This window comes from Hordeum vulgare, chromosome 6H (genome assembly GCF_904849725.1).
Source record: "Hordeum vulgare subsp. vulgare chromosome 6H, MorexV3_pseudomolecules_assembly, whole genome shotgun sequence".
Taxonomy (NCBI): Eukaryota; Viridiplantae; Streptophyta; class Magnoliopsida; order Poales; family Poaceae; genus Hordeum; species Hordeum vulgare.
In genome coordinates this window covers 193,847,408-193,860,402 of record NC_058523.1, presented here as the reverse complement: position 1 = coordinate 193,860,402, position 12,995 = coordinate 193,847,408, and the positions used below count along the sequence as shown (strand labels likewise).

Below are 12,995 nucleotides of genomic sequence, written 5' to 3'. Positions count from 1 at the left end.
CTCTATGAACGACTAGGTGAGCAACCTATATGATGCCAACTACAGCGATAATAAGAGCAAGCAAATAATACACCACAACTACAACAAGTACAAAGTAAATGTAAGAGATAACCGCAAGTGGGACCGGTGGAGACGAGGATGTGTTACCGAAGTTCCTTCCCTTTGATAGGAAGTATGTCTCCATTGGAGCTGTGTGGAGGCACAATGCTCCCCAAGAAGCCACTAGGGCCACTGTATTCTCCTCATGCACTCACACAATGTGAGGTGTCGTGATTCCACTATTAGTGCCCTTAAAGGCGGCAACCAGACCTTTACAAACAAGGTTGGGGCTATCTCCACACACAGCTTGGAGGCTCCCAACTAGACCACGAAGCTTCACCACAATGGCATGTGGCTCCGAGGTGACCTCAACCGTCTAGGGTGCTCAAACACCCAAGAGTAACAAGATCCGCAAGGGATTAGTGGGGGAATCAAATATATCTTGGTGGAAGTGTAGATCAAGGCCCTCTCAAGCAATCCCTAGAAAATCAACAAGTTTGATTAGCTAGGGAGAGAGATCGGGCAAAAGTAAGCTTACGGAGCAACAATGGAGGTTGGAGAGGTTAAAGGTGAGCTCCTCGAAGAAGAAGATACCTTTATATAGTGGGGGGGGGCTCAGATCCAACCGTTACCCACCTACCACAACAATAATCAAGCGGTACTACCGCTCTGGGACCGGTACTACCGCTGCTATGAGCGGTACTACTGCTCCTAAGAGCGGTACTACTTCCCTGCACCTCACCAACCATAGTAGTAATAAATTACTACCGTGCCTACTACTGCGCGGGGGGGGGGGGGGGGAGTATGCGAAAAAGTCCGTCGGAGTGGTAGTAGAAAATTACTACCGCACTGAGGGCGGTAGTACCGCTCTTGTAGAGGTAGTAAAAAAATTACTACTGCTCTGAGAGCGGTACTACCGTTGTGCCAGCGGTACTACCACTGACACTAGTCGTACTATCCCTGGCCTTTTTGCATAGACAGTAAATATGGATATGAAACTCCATTGTGGCTAAATAAAAGGTGGTGCACTAAGTGTACGTGATGATTCCACCCACACCTTTCTGACACGGACCCCCTCATAATAGCACGACTTTCCTACAACTCAAAGCCACCAGAGAGAAACGTAGAAATCAACCGTCTTCGAGAGATTCGGAGTCCGCACAGGCATTGTCATCAATCACTAAAACCACTTAGGGAGAAATATGCCCTAACAAATGTTCATGCTCAAAGTTGGTACTAAATAACAATTATTAAGGTTTAAAACTAACCCCGAAGGTAGATGTAGAGGTAGCGTGCCGACAGCGATCACATCGACCTTGGAACCACTCCCGACGCGCATCGTCACCTCGTCCTTAGCCAGCCTACGCTTGTTCCGCAGTTCCTGCTTAGAGTTGCAAATGTGAGCAACAACACCGATATCAAATACCCAGGAGCTACTACGAGCACTGGTAAGGTACACATCAATAACAAGTATTTCACATATACCTTTGACATTGACGGCCTTCTTGTCTGCTAAGTACTTAGGGCAATTTCGCTTCCAGTGATTGGTTCCCTTGTCGTAATATCACTCAGTCTCAGGCTTGGGTCCTTTATTTGGCTTCTTCCCGGCAACTGTCTTACCGGGCGCGGCAACTGCTTTCCCGTCTTTCTTGAAGTTCTTCTTACCCTTGCCCTTCTTGAAACTGGTGGTCTTATTGACCACCAACACTTGATGTTCTTTCTTGATTTCTACCTCCACAAATTTCAGCATTGAATACAACTCGGCAAAAGTCTTTTCCATCCCTTGCATGTTGTAATTCATCACCAAGCCTTTATAGCTAGGTGGAAGCGACTGGAGGTTTATGTCAATGACAACATCATCCGAAAGTTCAACTCCCAGCTGAGTCAAGCGGTTGTGCAACCCATACATTCTGAGTATGTGCTCACTGACAGAACTATTCTCCTCCATCTTACAACTAAAAAACTTTTCAGGGACTTCGTATCTCTCGACCCGGGCATGAGCTTGAAAAACTAGTTTCAGCACCTCGAACATCTCATATGCTTCGTGTTGCTCAAAACGCCTTTGGAGCCCCGGTTCTAAACTGTAAAGCATGTCGCACTGAACCAGAGAGTAGTCATCACTCTGCGATTGCCAGGTGTTCATAACATCCTGGGTTGCCACGGGAACAGGAGTATCACCCAGCGGTGCATTAAGAACATATGCCTTCTTGGAAGAAGTGAGTATGAGCTTTAAATTACGAGCCCAATCCGCATAGTTGCTCCCATCATCTTTCAACTTGGTTTTCTCTAGGAACGCGTTGAAGTTGAATGAGACATTTGCATTGGCCATTAGATCTACAATATTTGTAAAGACAATTTTAGACTAGGTTCATGATAATTAAGTTCATCTAATAAAATTCTAATGAACTCCCACTTAGATCGACTTCCCTCTAATCATCCAAGTGTTACATGATCCACGTCAACTAGCACGTGTCCGATCATCACGTGAGACGAACTAGTCATCAATGGTGAGCATCTCCATGCTGATCGTATCAACCATACGACTCATGTTCGACCTTTCGGTCTCCCGTATTCGAGGCCATGTCTGTACATGCTAGGCTCGTCGAGTAAACCTAAGTGTTTTGCGTGTGTAAACTAGCTTACACCCGTTGTATGTGAACGTTAAAATCTATCACACCCGATCATCACGTGGTGCTTCGAGACAATGATCCTTTTCAACGGTGAACACTTAGGGGAATACTTATCTCGAAATTTTAATGAGGGATCATCTTACCTTTGCTACCGTCGTTCTAAACAATAAGATGAAAAACATGATAAACATCACATGCAATCATATAGTGACATGATATGGACAATATCATCTTGCTCCTTTGATCTCCATCTTCGGGGCACCATGATCATCATTGTCACCGGCATGACACCATGATCTCCATCATCATGATCTACATTGTGTCTCCATGAAGTCGTCACACCAACTATAACTTCTACTACTATAGCTAACGTTTAGCAATAAAGTAAAGTAATCACATGGTGTTGCATCTCATACAATAAATTAAGACAACGCCTATGGCTCTTGCCGGTTTTCATACTCATCAACATGCAAGTCGTGAATCCTATTACAAGAACATGATCAATCTCATACATCACATATGTAACATCACATCATTTTGGTCATATCACATGACATAGCATACCGTGCAAAAACAAGTTAGACATCCTCTAATTGTTGTTGCAAGTTTTACGTGGCTGATTAGGGTTTCTAGCAAGAACGCTTCTTACCTACGTGACAGCCACAACGTTGATATGCCAATGCTATTTAACATTCATAAGGACCCTCTTCATTGAATCCGATCCGACTAAAGTGGGAGAGACGGACACCCGCTAGCCACCTTATGCAACAAGTGCATGTCGGTCGGTGGAACCAGTCTCACGTAAGAGTACATGTAAAGTCGGTCCGGGCCGCTTCATCCCACGATGCCGCCGAATCAAGATAAGACTAGTAACGGCAAGAAATTGACAAATCAGCGCCCACAACTTCTGTGTTCTACTCATGCATAGAATCTACGCATAGAACCTTGGCTCGGATGCCACTTTTGGGGAACGTAGTAATTTCAAAAAAATCCCTACATCACACAAGGATCTATCTATGGAGAAACCAACAACAAGTAAAGGGGCAGAGCATCTTCATACCTTTGAAGATCGCTAAGCGGAAGCGTTGCTAGAATGCGGTTGATAGAGTCGTACTCGCAGCGATTCAGATCCGGTGGATTCCGATCTATGCACCGAAAGTCGGTGCCTCTGCGTTCAACACACGTACAACCCGTTGACCTCTCCAATGCCTTGATCGAGCAAGGAGGGAGGAGAGGTTGAGGGAGAGCTTCGGCAGCACGACGACGTGGTGACGGTGGAGCTACGTGGCACTCCGACAGGGCTTCGCCAAGCACTACACAGGACGAGGACGAGGAGGTGTAGGGCTGCGCCGAGAGAGAGGCAATTATTGTCTCAAATCAGCCCCAAAACCTTCACTATATATAGAGGAGAGGGAGGAGGGTGCCCACCCTTAGAGTTTCCCACCCTAAGGGTGCGGCAGCCCTAGATGGCCCTTGGGGCGGCGGCCAAGGTGGAGGCGTCCTAAGGTGGGCCTTGAGGCCCAAGGTGGCCTCCCCACGCCTAGGGTTTTGCCCCCTCCAACCCTTGCTGCGCCTTGGGCTACTTGTGATGGCGCACCAGCCCACATATGGGCTGGTTCCCATCCACCTTTAGGCCCATGTAGCAGTCTGGGGCTGGTGGCCCTTCCCGGTGGACCACGGAAACCTTCCGGTGGTCCCGGTACATTACCGGTGTCGCCCGAAACACTTCCGGTGATCAATTCCTCACTTCCTATATACAAATCTTTACCTCCGGACCATTCCGGAACTCCTCGTGACATCCGTGATCTCATACGGGACTCTGAATAATCTTCGGTAACCACGTACACTATTTCCCTATAACCCTAGCGTCATCGAACCTTAAGGGTGTAGACCCTATGGGTTCGGGAAGCATGCAGACGTGACCGAAACACCTCTCCGGTCAATAACCAACATTGGGGTTTGGATATCCATATTGGTTCCCACAAGTTCCACGATGATCTCATCAGATGAACCCTGATGTCGGGGATTCAATCAATCCCGTATGCAAATCCCTTTGTCTACCGGTATGATACTTGCTTGAGATTCGATCGTCGGTATCCCTATACCTTGTTCAATCTCGTTACCAGCAAGTATCTTTACTCGTTATGTAACACATCATCCCGTGGCTAACTCCTTAGTCAAACTGAGCTCAATATGATGATGGATTACCGAGTGGGCCCAGATATACCTCTCCGTCACACAGAGTGACAAATCCCAGTCTCGATTCGTACAACCCAACAGACACTTTCGAAGATACCTGTAGTGCACCTTTATAATCACCCAGTTACGTTCTGACGTTTGATACACCCAAAGCACTCCTACGGTATCCGGGAGTTGCATAGTCTCATGGTCTAAGGAAATGATACTTAACATTAGAAAAGCTTTAGTAGACGAACAACACGATCTAGCGCTATACTTAGGATTGGGTCTTGTCAATTACATCATTCCCCAATGATGTGATCCTGTTATCAATGACATCCAATGTCCATGACCAGGAAACTATGACCATCTATTGATCAACGATCTAGCCAACTAGAGGCTCACTAGGGACACATTGTGATCTATATATTCACACATGTATTACGGTTTCCGGTTAATACAATTATAGCATGAATAATAGACAATTATCATGAACTAGGAAATATAATAATAACCACTTTATCATTGCCTCTAGGGCATATTTCCAACATGTGTATCGCCCGAGGTCTCATGGATTTCCCACATTACCTCATACATAAATCTATGGTGTCTTGGCTGATTTTGATCATGTAAGCTCTCCAATATTGGACTATGGCCTGAAGTCCCCGCCGTCAGATGTTTCACATTTGCATCCGGGTAACTCTCGCTCCAATAAGATGTGGCTAGCGCTCGATCGAGGTGGACCCGGATAAAGCTACCACGAGCTACCCTTTTCTCAAAAGTCCAGAAATGGCCTTGATGGCCGATATCCATCAACATGCAAACGTCCACGGCGTCTCGGAATCCCTGGATTTTGGCATTGCTCCTTTCTCCGACACCCTCATGTTCATCCGAACGTAAACCTCACTGAAATGTCCAACACAAATCCATGGCAGGTTGTTGGAAGTGCTAATACCTTTCAAAATGTCCTGCGCTTGATATCTGAGATGGGTTTGTGCCTCTCCGTAGAACAATGTCAATCTCCATGGGGCAACCCCCAGTTCCTCAACACAACAATCTATGTGATAGACAGAATAGCCCAAAATTTCAACTTTTATTGGATTGTTCGAAAACAAACCTAAACCTCCACTTCTACCTTGGCTACTTACAGCGTAGCCATTATCATGGCCAATAGCTCGTGCTAAACTTTCCACCCTTGTCCTTTCAATTTGAGTTTCAACAATACATAAGAGGCTATGGGCAAACATCTTCGCAAAATCGCGAAGCTCTCGAACTGTCGCGACGTTGCCCGCGCCACGACAGTTCCAACTTAGGATACTCATTGTGCGCGGCGACACTCCTCGAGGGAGCCCGCCGATGATGCATTAGTGATGTCAATTTATCAGTGACCCCGCCGGCTCCTCCTTTGGACCTTTTTTGGCCTTTTATGTTCTTTCCTTGGCGAAACATATACAAGGGGTAGTGGGGGAACCAGGGAAGGCTCCTCCCTTACAACAACAACTAGTTTCTTTGCCACATCGGCCCCCGCCATGATTGTTTCTCAAGAAGCCGCATTATTCTCGACAGAGAGCCTCTTGTTTGACATCTGGTTGGGATCTATCACCCCCACTACCATCTGAGCCATGGTTGGGTTCTCGACTAATGTCCCCTTGTCCCCTATGTGTGCTGCTACCTTGCATTAAAATGCCAGCTCTGGTTGGGGTTATAGGGCTCACGACCTCTCCCTCGCCCCCCATCCATGGTCCTCCCCTACCTCGTGGAGTGGTATTGCTTCCTTGCCTGGATGATCTTAGACGCATGTTCTTAGCAAAGAGGAAGTGGCCCCACTCAAAGGTGGATTCATCATGTTCACCATCTCTACACTCCTCATGCCAATGACCAAACTCATCACAATTGTAACAAAAAGGTGGGCAACTTCTCGTATTTTAGTTGGTACTTAATCCTTTCATCCCCTTTTTTACGAGTAACAAATCGGTTGATCTTGGCATTGGTGTCTATTTTAACCTTGACTCTAACAAATTCTCCGAAGAACCTGCCGACAACTTCAACTGAATCTCTTTCACCTCACCGATACACGACGCCAAGCCTTTTTACTGCCGGCTCTATGAGGAATTTTTCCGGCAGCCGGTGGATTTGTGCCCAAACTGATAACTTGTCAAGCTTGAACGTATCAGGGTTCTTGAAACCATCATATTCTTGCAAGACCATGCGTGGTCTCTAAACAGCCAAGGCCCCTCGAACATGTATTTCTTCGAGTCCCCCAGACACCAAAATTGAGTCGTGCAGAGTTCCTCCTTGATCTTCCGCCGCGACACTGGTTTTGTAGTGTTCCAGGCCGCCCACATGTCACCGTACAAAGCGTTAGGACTGAAAGTTTTTGGGGTATGAACACAGCAATCGCAAGCCACTTCGTCCGCTCCATCAGATCTGGAAGTTTCTCCTCCCACACAGTCGTCTTCGTCCTCCTCCTGCAGGGTGAGGCGGGTTCCTCCGTTGTTTCTTTGCTGGATTTGTTCTGCGTTCGAGAGCGGTCAGCCATCTCCACACGATCCAATCTTGTCACCACACGTCCCTCTCCTCTCGATCAAAAACGTTGCCCCGAGTCCAAGGCCGGGAAAGGATCACAACGATCCCCTTGACCAGCCCAAGTCCGGGAGTAGACATAGACACGGGAGGTTAGAAGGACGGATACCGAATTCCGGGGGTGGCCACCTAGAAGAGATAAAAACCCTAAAAGTCTCGTGGTGGGCAACTCGGCAATGCATACCAGCCATTTTGACCAGCTCAGCTTTCCTTTTGCTGGCCCAATTACATTCCGCCCATTCCAAAACCACCAATTCGCAGAACAGCACAAAGCAAGCCAGGCAGGCATCGCAGGCGTACCTGCGAGTGTCGGAGGCGAAGGAAAATCTCGCTTCGTATAAAACAAAGCGAAAAATGGAGGCATGAGCTGCTCCACACCTCCCCCTCTTCCGCTCCGCTGATCCCCCGCAAACCCTAGCCCCGGCCTAGCCACTCCCTCCTCCTCGCCGGCGACCGACTGCGCGCCCGAGCCCGCCCCTGCCTCCGTGCCAGCGGCCGAGATGCCGCCGCACGGGGATCTGGACCGGCAGATCGCGCACCTGCGGGAGTGCAAGCACCTCCCGGAGGCGGAGGTCAAGGGACTCTGCGAGCAGGCCAAGGCCATCCTCATGGAGGAGTGGAACGTGCAGCCCGTCCGCTGCCCCGTCACCGTCTGCGGCGACATCCACGGCCAGTTCTACGACCTCATCGAGCTCTTCCGCATCGGCGGCGAGTCGCCCGACACCAACTATCTCTTCATGGGCGACTACGTCGGTACGTCCTCTGCCGTCGCCCACCGCCTCGCCTCCTTTTGCCTCTCGCGTGCGTGCGGGCGGCTGCCCTTTCAACGCTCGATATTTTGTCGACCTCTAGGGTTTGTTGCGGCAAAATATGGCTTCTTTATAGATCCTACACGGAATCCAGCCGGCGGTTCTTTCTTGTCGGGAGAATTCGTTTCCAGACGTTTGTGCTGGTTATTAGTATGCACAAAGTATGTAGCTTCTATTTTACGTCTCTAGCTCCCATGGCGGTATCCTGTGCTGGTTATGTGTCTTAGGTTTTGTGTGACCTAGCTTACAAGGATTTTGTGCGAGTCCTATCTTTAGGTTCTCGTAGATACCACTATAAAGGCTGTAGGCTTGTAGGTAGGAACAAGTTAAGAATTCTCATTAAATGATACCAGGTGCTTGAAAATGACCAAAAAAAGGTTCACACCGTCTCTGTTCGATCTCAAAAAATTCCTCAAGACGTAAATATATACTTCCTCCGTCCCAAAATTCTTGCCTTAGGTTTGTCTAGAAATGGATGTATCAAAATATTAGAACGTGACTAGATACATTCATATCTACACAAATCTAAGACAAGAATTTTGGGATGGAGGGAGTATAATTTTGTTGCCAATTATGTGTTGATAGCCGACATCATGTTTTGTTGTCTGTTGGAATGATAAAAGTGAAATCCAATTCGAGCCTTTTCTTCATCTTCCCATCTGTAGTTTTAGATGCACTCCATCTCGTGCCATTCACGGTATTGATAAATCTATCATATTGCTCTTAATGCAGATCGTGGCTACTATTCGGTGGAGACTGTTTCGCTGTTAGTGGCTTTGAAAGTTCGCTACAGAGACAGAATTACGATATTGAGAGGAAATCATGAGAGCAGACAAATCACGCAAGTGTGAGTTTATGCCCTTGTAGACTTGGATTGCTGATTTCAGTTCCTTTTTATTGAGTACTTCCTCATATGAAGTACTCCCTCCGTAAAGAAATATAAGAGCGTTTAGATCACTAGTGATCTAAACGCTCTTATATTTCTTTACGGAGGGAGTAACAACTATCAATGATCTAAACGCTCTTATATTTCTTTACGGAGGGAGTAACAACTATCAAGTGATGACATTCACCATGTAATCTTTTGATCTTTTCTAGCCTGTTTGATCCTGATTTAACTGTGTGTAACTGACTAAATCTTGGAGATGTATTTTGTTACATCAAGTATCATCTGGTGCACTATGGCTATGACAATGATCGACCTTTAGAATTTAGAAAGCAGCTTGTCTCGTTACTGGAACTCTAGTTATTATTGCATAACATTAAAAAGGAGTAGAATCCACCTAAATGTGTTGCTGAATTCACGTGGGCATGAGATTGTTGATGATTTTTTCTGCTATGCGTAACCAAGTAGAAAACAACGAGCATAGTCTTGGTATGATGTAGTTATAATCTATGTATTTTCTAGACGTATTTACATGGTTGATCACATCAAAATTTCCAGCTAGATCCTAAAATGACCATAGTTTTCACATTTATGCTTTTTGAGTATTAATTTTCATATAGACGCGACGTGTTAGTAAAATTTTGGGGAAATTCATGAAAACTATAATGATGTTATTCAGCAAAATGTTCGCCGGTTGTGCTAAAACTTAGTTCTTGACATCGACTATTTTGCTACAGATATGGCTTCTATGATGAGTGCTTGCGAAAATATGGGAATGCAAATGTATGGAAGTACTTTACAGACTTGTTTGATTATTTGCCTCTCACGGCTCTTATAGAAAACCAGGTTTGTTATTCAAGTAATTTTGTACGACTAGTGCATGCTTATTCAATATATGCCTGACATGTGGGAAACACCTACCTGTAGGTGTTCTGCCTTCATGGTGGTCTCTCTCCATCATTGGATACATTAGACAACATTCGTGCTCTTGATCGCATACAAGAGGTAAGCGATGCTTTCTTTATGAACTAGTGTTCTTTTCTTGTTTCCCATTTAGAATCATACACGGGTGGCAATCTGCTCTTTGTATTACCTAGGCACTAGGCAGGTATATATATATGCAATGAAAACTGTAGTAAAAAAGGCGCGCCTAGGCAGGCTCTTAAGTGTGCCTAGGCTCTAGGCGTTAGCAAACGCCTAGCGCTTAATCTGCGCATAATTGCGCACAAGTGTGTGCTTTGGCATTATGTGGATGTTAATTCAGAAAAAATATCAGTCCAAAACACTCGATTTAGTGGAATGAGTTGACGTTAGGAATTCTGATTGAGAGTATTTATTATTAATAAATCATTACTTAGTTGTGGTAATGGATCTACATGATGTCTTTTACCGTCTTGTTTTTGTTAGAATACTGAATAACTGAAGTTCTTCTCTTCTGAGGATTAGAGCTCTATGGTTTGTAATGTTGAGTTGTTGACATGAAGTGGATAGCTATGTATGATTGTATTTGTAACAGATATCTGTTGTTCTTATGAAGGGTATCGATGATATCGGTTATCTCTTGTGACTTGTTTCCATTATTACATGTGAGGAAGAAACTGGACTTGTTGCACAATGTTTATTCTCAGTCTAATCACATATTACTCACAATGATGGCAGGTTCCTCATGAAGGGCCCATGTGCGATCTTTTGTGGTCTGATCCAGACGATCGATGTGGATGGGGGATTTCACCAAGAGGAGCAGGTTATACGTTTGGGCAAGATATTGCACAACAGTTCAATCATACAAATGGTCTCTCTCTCATATCAAGGGCCCATCAACTTGTAATGGAAGGATTCAATTGGTGCCAGGTTGGTGTTCAAAACATAGCATTGAAAAAGAAAAGATTAATTGTTTCGTCTTGCAATTAATTAACCAATTGTAGCCATTTACGGAAAATACCTACTGAAAAGTTTGAGCACAATCGTTCTGACAAAGTTGCTTGAATATCTAATGAACAAATTCAAAGTACAACTGTTAACTATTTGCTTAAATAGAGGGATGAATCTAGGATTTTTTCCAGTTCTTTGGTTAAAATTTAATTAAGGTTACATACCATTGCGCATATAATTGTGTTAAATTGTAAACTAATGCATTTACATATTCCTCAGTATGCACAAAGCCTCCCTGAAAAGAAAAAATTGGGACGACTTTATCTAAGTTTTGGGAAGGACCAAATCAACTTGCCGCTTAATCATATACAGCCTATGATTCTCTGTGTGGTGTGTGAGCCAGTGGAATTGGTTCAGATTATAGCCAACCCGTGCAGATTACTGAGGTCAATGTCCTGTATGTAAGGGAACACAGACAAGGTGCACAGTAGAGGGGAACATATAAGCTGAGTCCTGCGTCAAACAGAATCACAAGGCAGATTACTCTGTTGACTGCATTTTCCAAGGGAATTGAGCAAAGTATCATTCATCCCATTTCAACGTATCATCAGAAAGATATTAGGGAACTTGATTAAAATATTGGAAACTGCATCATCCTTTCTGCACAAGCCTTTTGCTTTGGCGCTTACATCAGCACAAAACCTTCAAAGAACGCTTTGCTTTGCTGTATGCATGACCCTAGGTGCCTCGTGGTTATTAAAGTAACAGTCGTGACTGCATTTTTTAATGCCTTCCTGCATTAGGCAAGGTTTTATACTCTTCTGGTGGCATACATAGGAAGGTTGAATAATTACTGTGTTCTGATTTTCTGATGCAGGATCAGAATGTTGTAACAGTCTTCAGTGCGCCAAACTACTGTTACCGGTGTGGTAACATGGCTGCGATTCTCGAGATTGGGGAAAACATGGATCGTAACTTCCTCCAGTTTGATCCAGCGCCTCGGCAAATCGAGCCTGACACAACACGCAAGACCCCCGACTACTTTTTGTAATTGTGGTGTTGACCTCTTTAACTTACCACCAGTGTTGATGCTCCTCTCCTCCGCAGCGTCGGAGTCTGTAGATCTTGTGTCCTTAGATACGGGCTCCATGGGGCCCGAGCTGTATGTCAATCAATTCTTTTGTTTGGAGATCCCTTCTTTTTTGCTGCTTCTCGATCTTCACACGAGATGTTAAAGTTGCATGCTCTGATTTTTTTTTTCTCCTGATGTGCTTCCATTTTGTATTGTTGGTACACAATGGAGGGAAGCTGCATTGGGATTTGTTACGTTAGCCTCTGTTATTGTTTTTCCTTTGGGTCCGAGCAGGATGCTTGCCTGAAGGAAGGTCTTCTCTGCATCATTTGGATATAACTGAATAATTCTCATATAGATGGGGAGGTCCTCCTGGCAATGGCCATACTTGCAGTCGCCCCTATGTGTGTTGTTGGTCTGTGTATTAGAATGTGTTTGTTGTCTTATAAATGGGAAATATATGTTTGGACCGAGGTCTATTATGTCAGTGTTTGCCCTATAAATGGAAGGCAAGGTGTTGATATCCATTCTGAATTGTGCAAACATCCGATCTGTGTTCCTATCCTGCTAACATATCGCATCCATTTTCATACCCACATTTTATTTGAAAATATAAAAGGATTGGAATGCTATCTGATATGCAATTGATCTGTTTACGACTTTTCACCCCTAGCACCTAGCAGCATGATATGTGATATACCCCCTTTTATCTAAATAATTGTATTTGAAAAGAGGAACACTCCCTTTATTTCTAAATATAACATTTTTAAAAATTTCAATATAGATTACTCCCTTCGTTCCTAAATATAAGTCTTTTCAAAGGTTTTAAAGAGCTACATATAGACATATTTTAAAGTGTAGATTCATTCATTTTGCTTCGTATGTAGTCTTATGGTAATTTTTTTAAAGATTTATATTTAGAAACG

General features: G+C 44.7%; 1 protein-coding gene across 1 annotated transcript; it reads left to right on the top strand.

Annotated features, from left to right (window-relative positions):
* Nucleotides 1-7,666: 7,666 nt before the first annotated feature.
* LOC123401803 (serine/threonine-protein phosphatase PP2A-3 catalytic subunit) lies at nt 7,667-12,556 on the top strand. Its single transcript, XM_045095651.1, has 6 exons — nt 7,667-8,183; nt 8,972-9,086; nt 9,863-9,971; nt 10,053-10,130; nt 10,785-10,976; nt 11,875-12,556. The coding sequence occupies exons 1-6, from the start codon at nt 7,931-7,933 to the stop codon at nt 12,046-12,048; spliced, it is 921 nt and encodes a 306-aa protein (XP_044951586.1). The 5' UTR covers nt 7,667-7,930; the 3' UTR covers nt 12,049-12,556.
* Nucleotides 12,557-12,995: the final 439 nt, after the last annotated feature.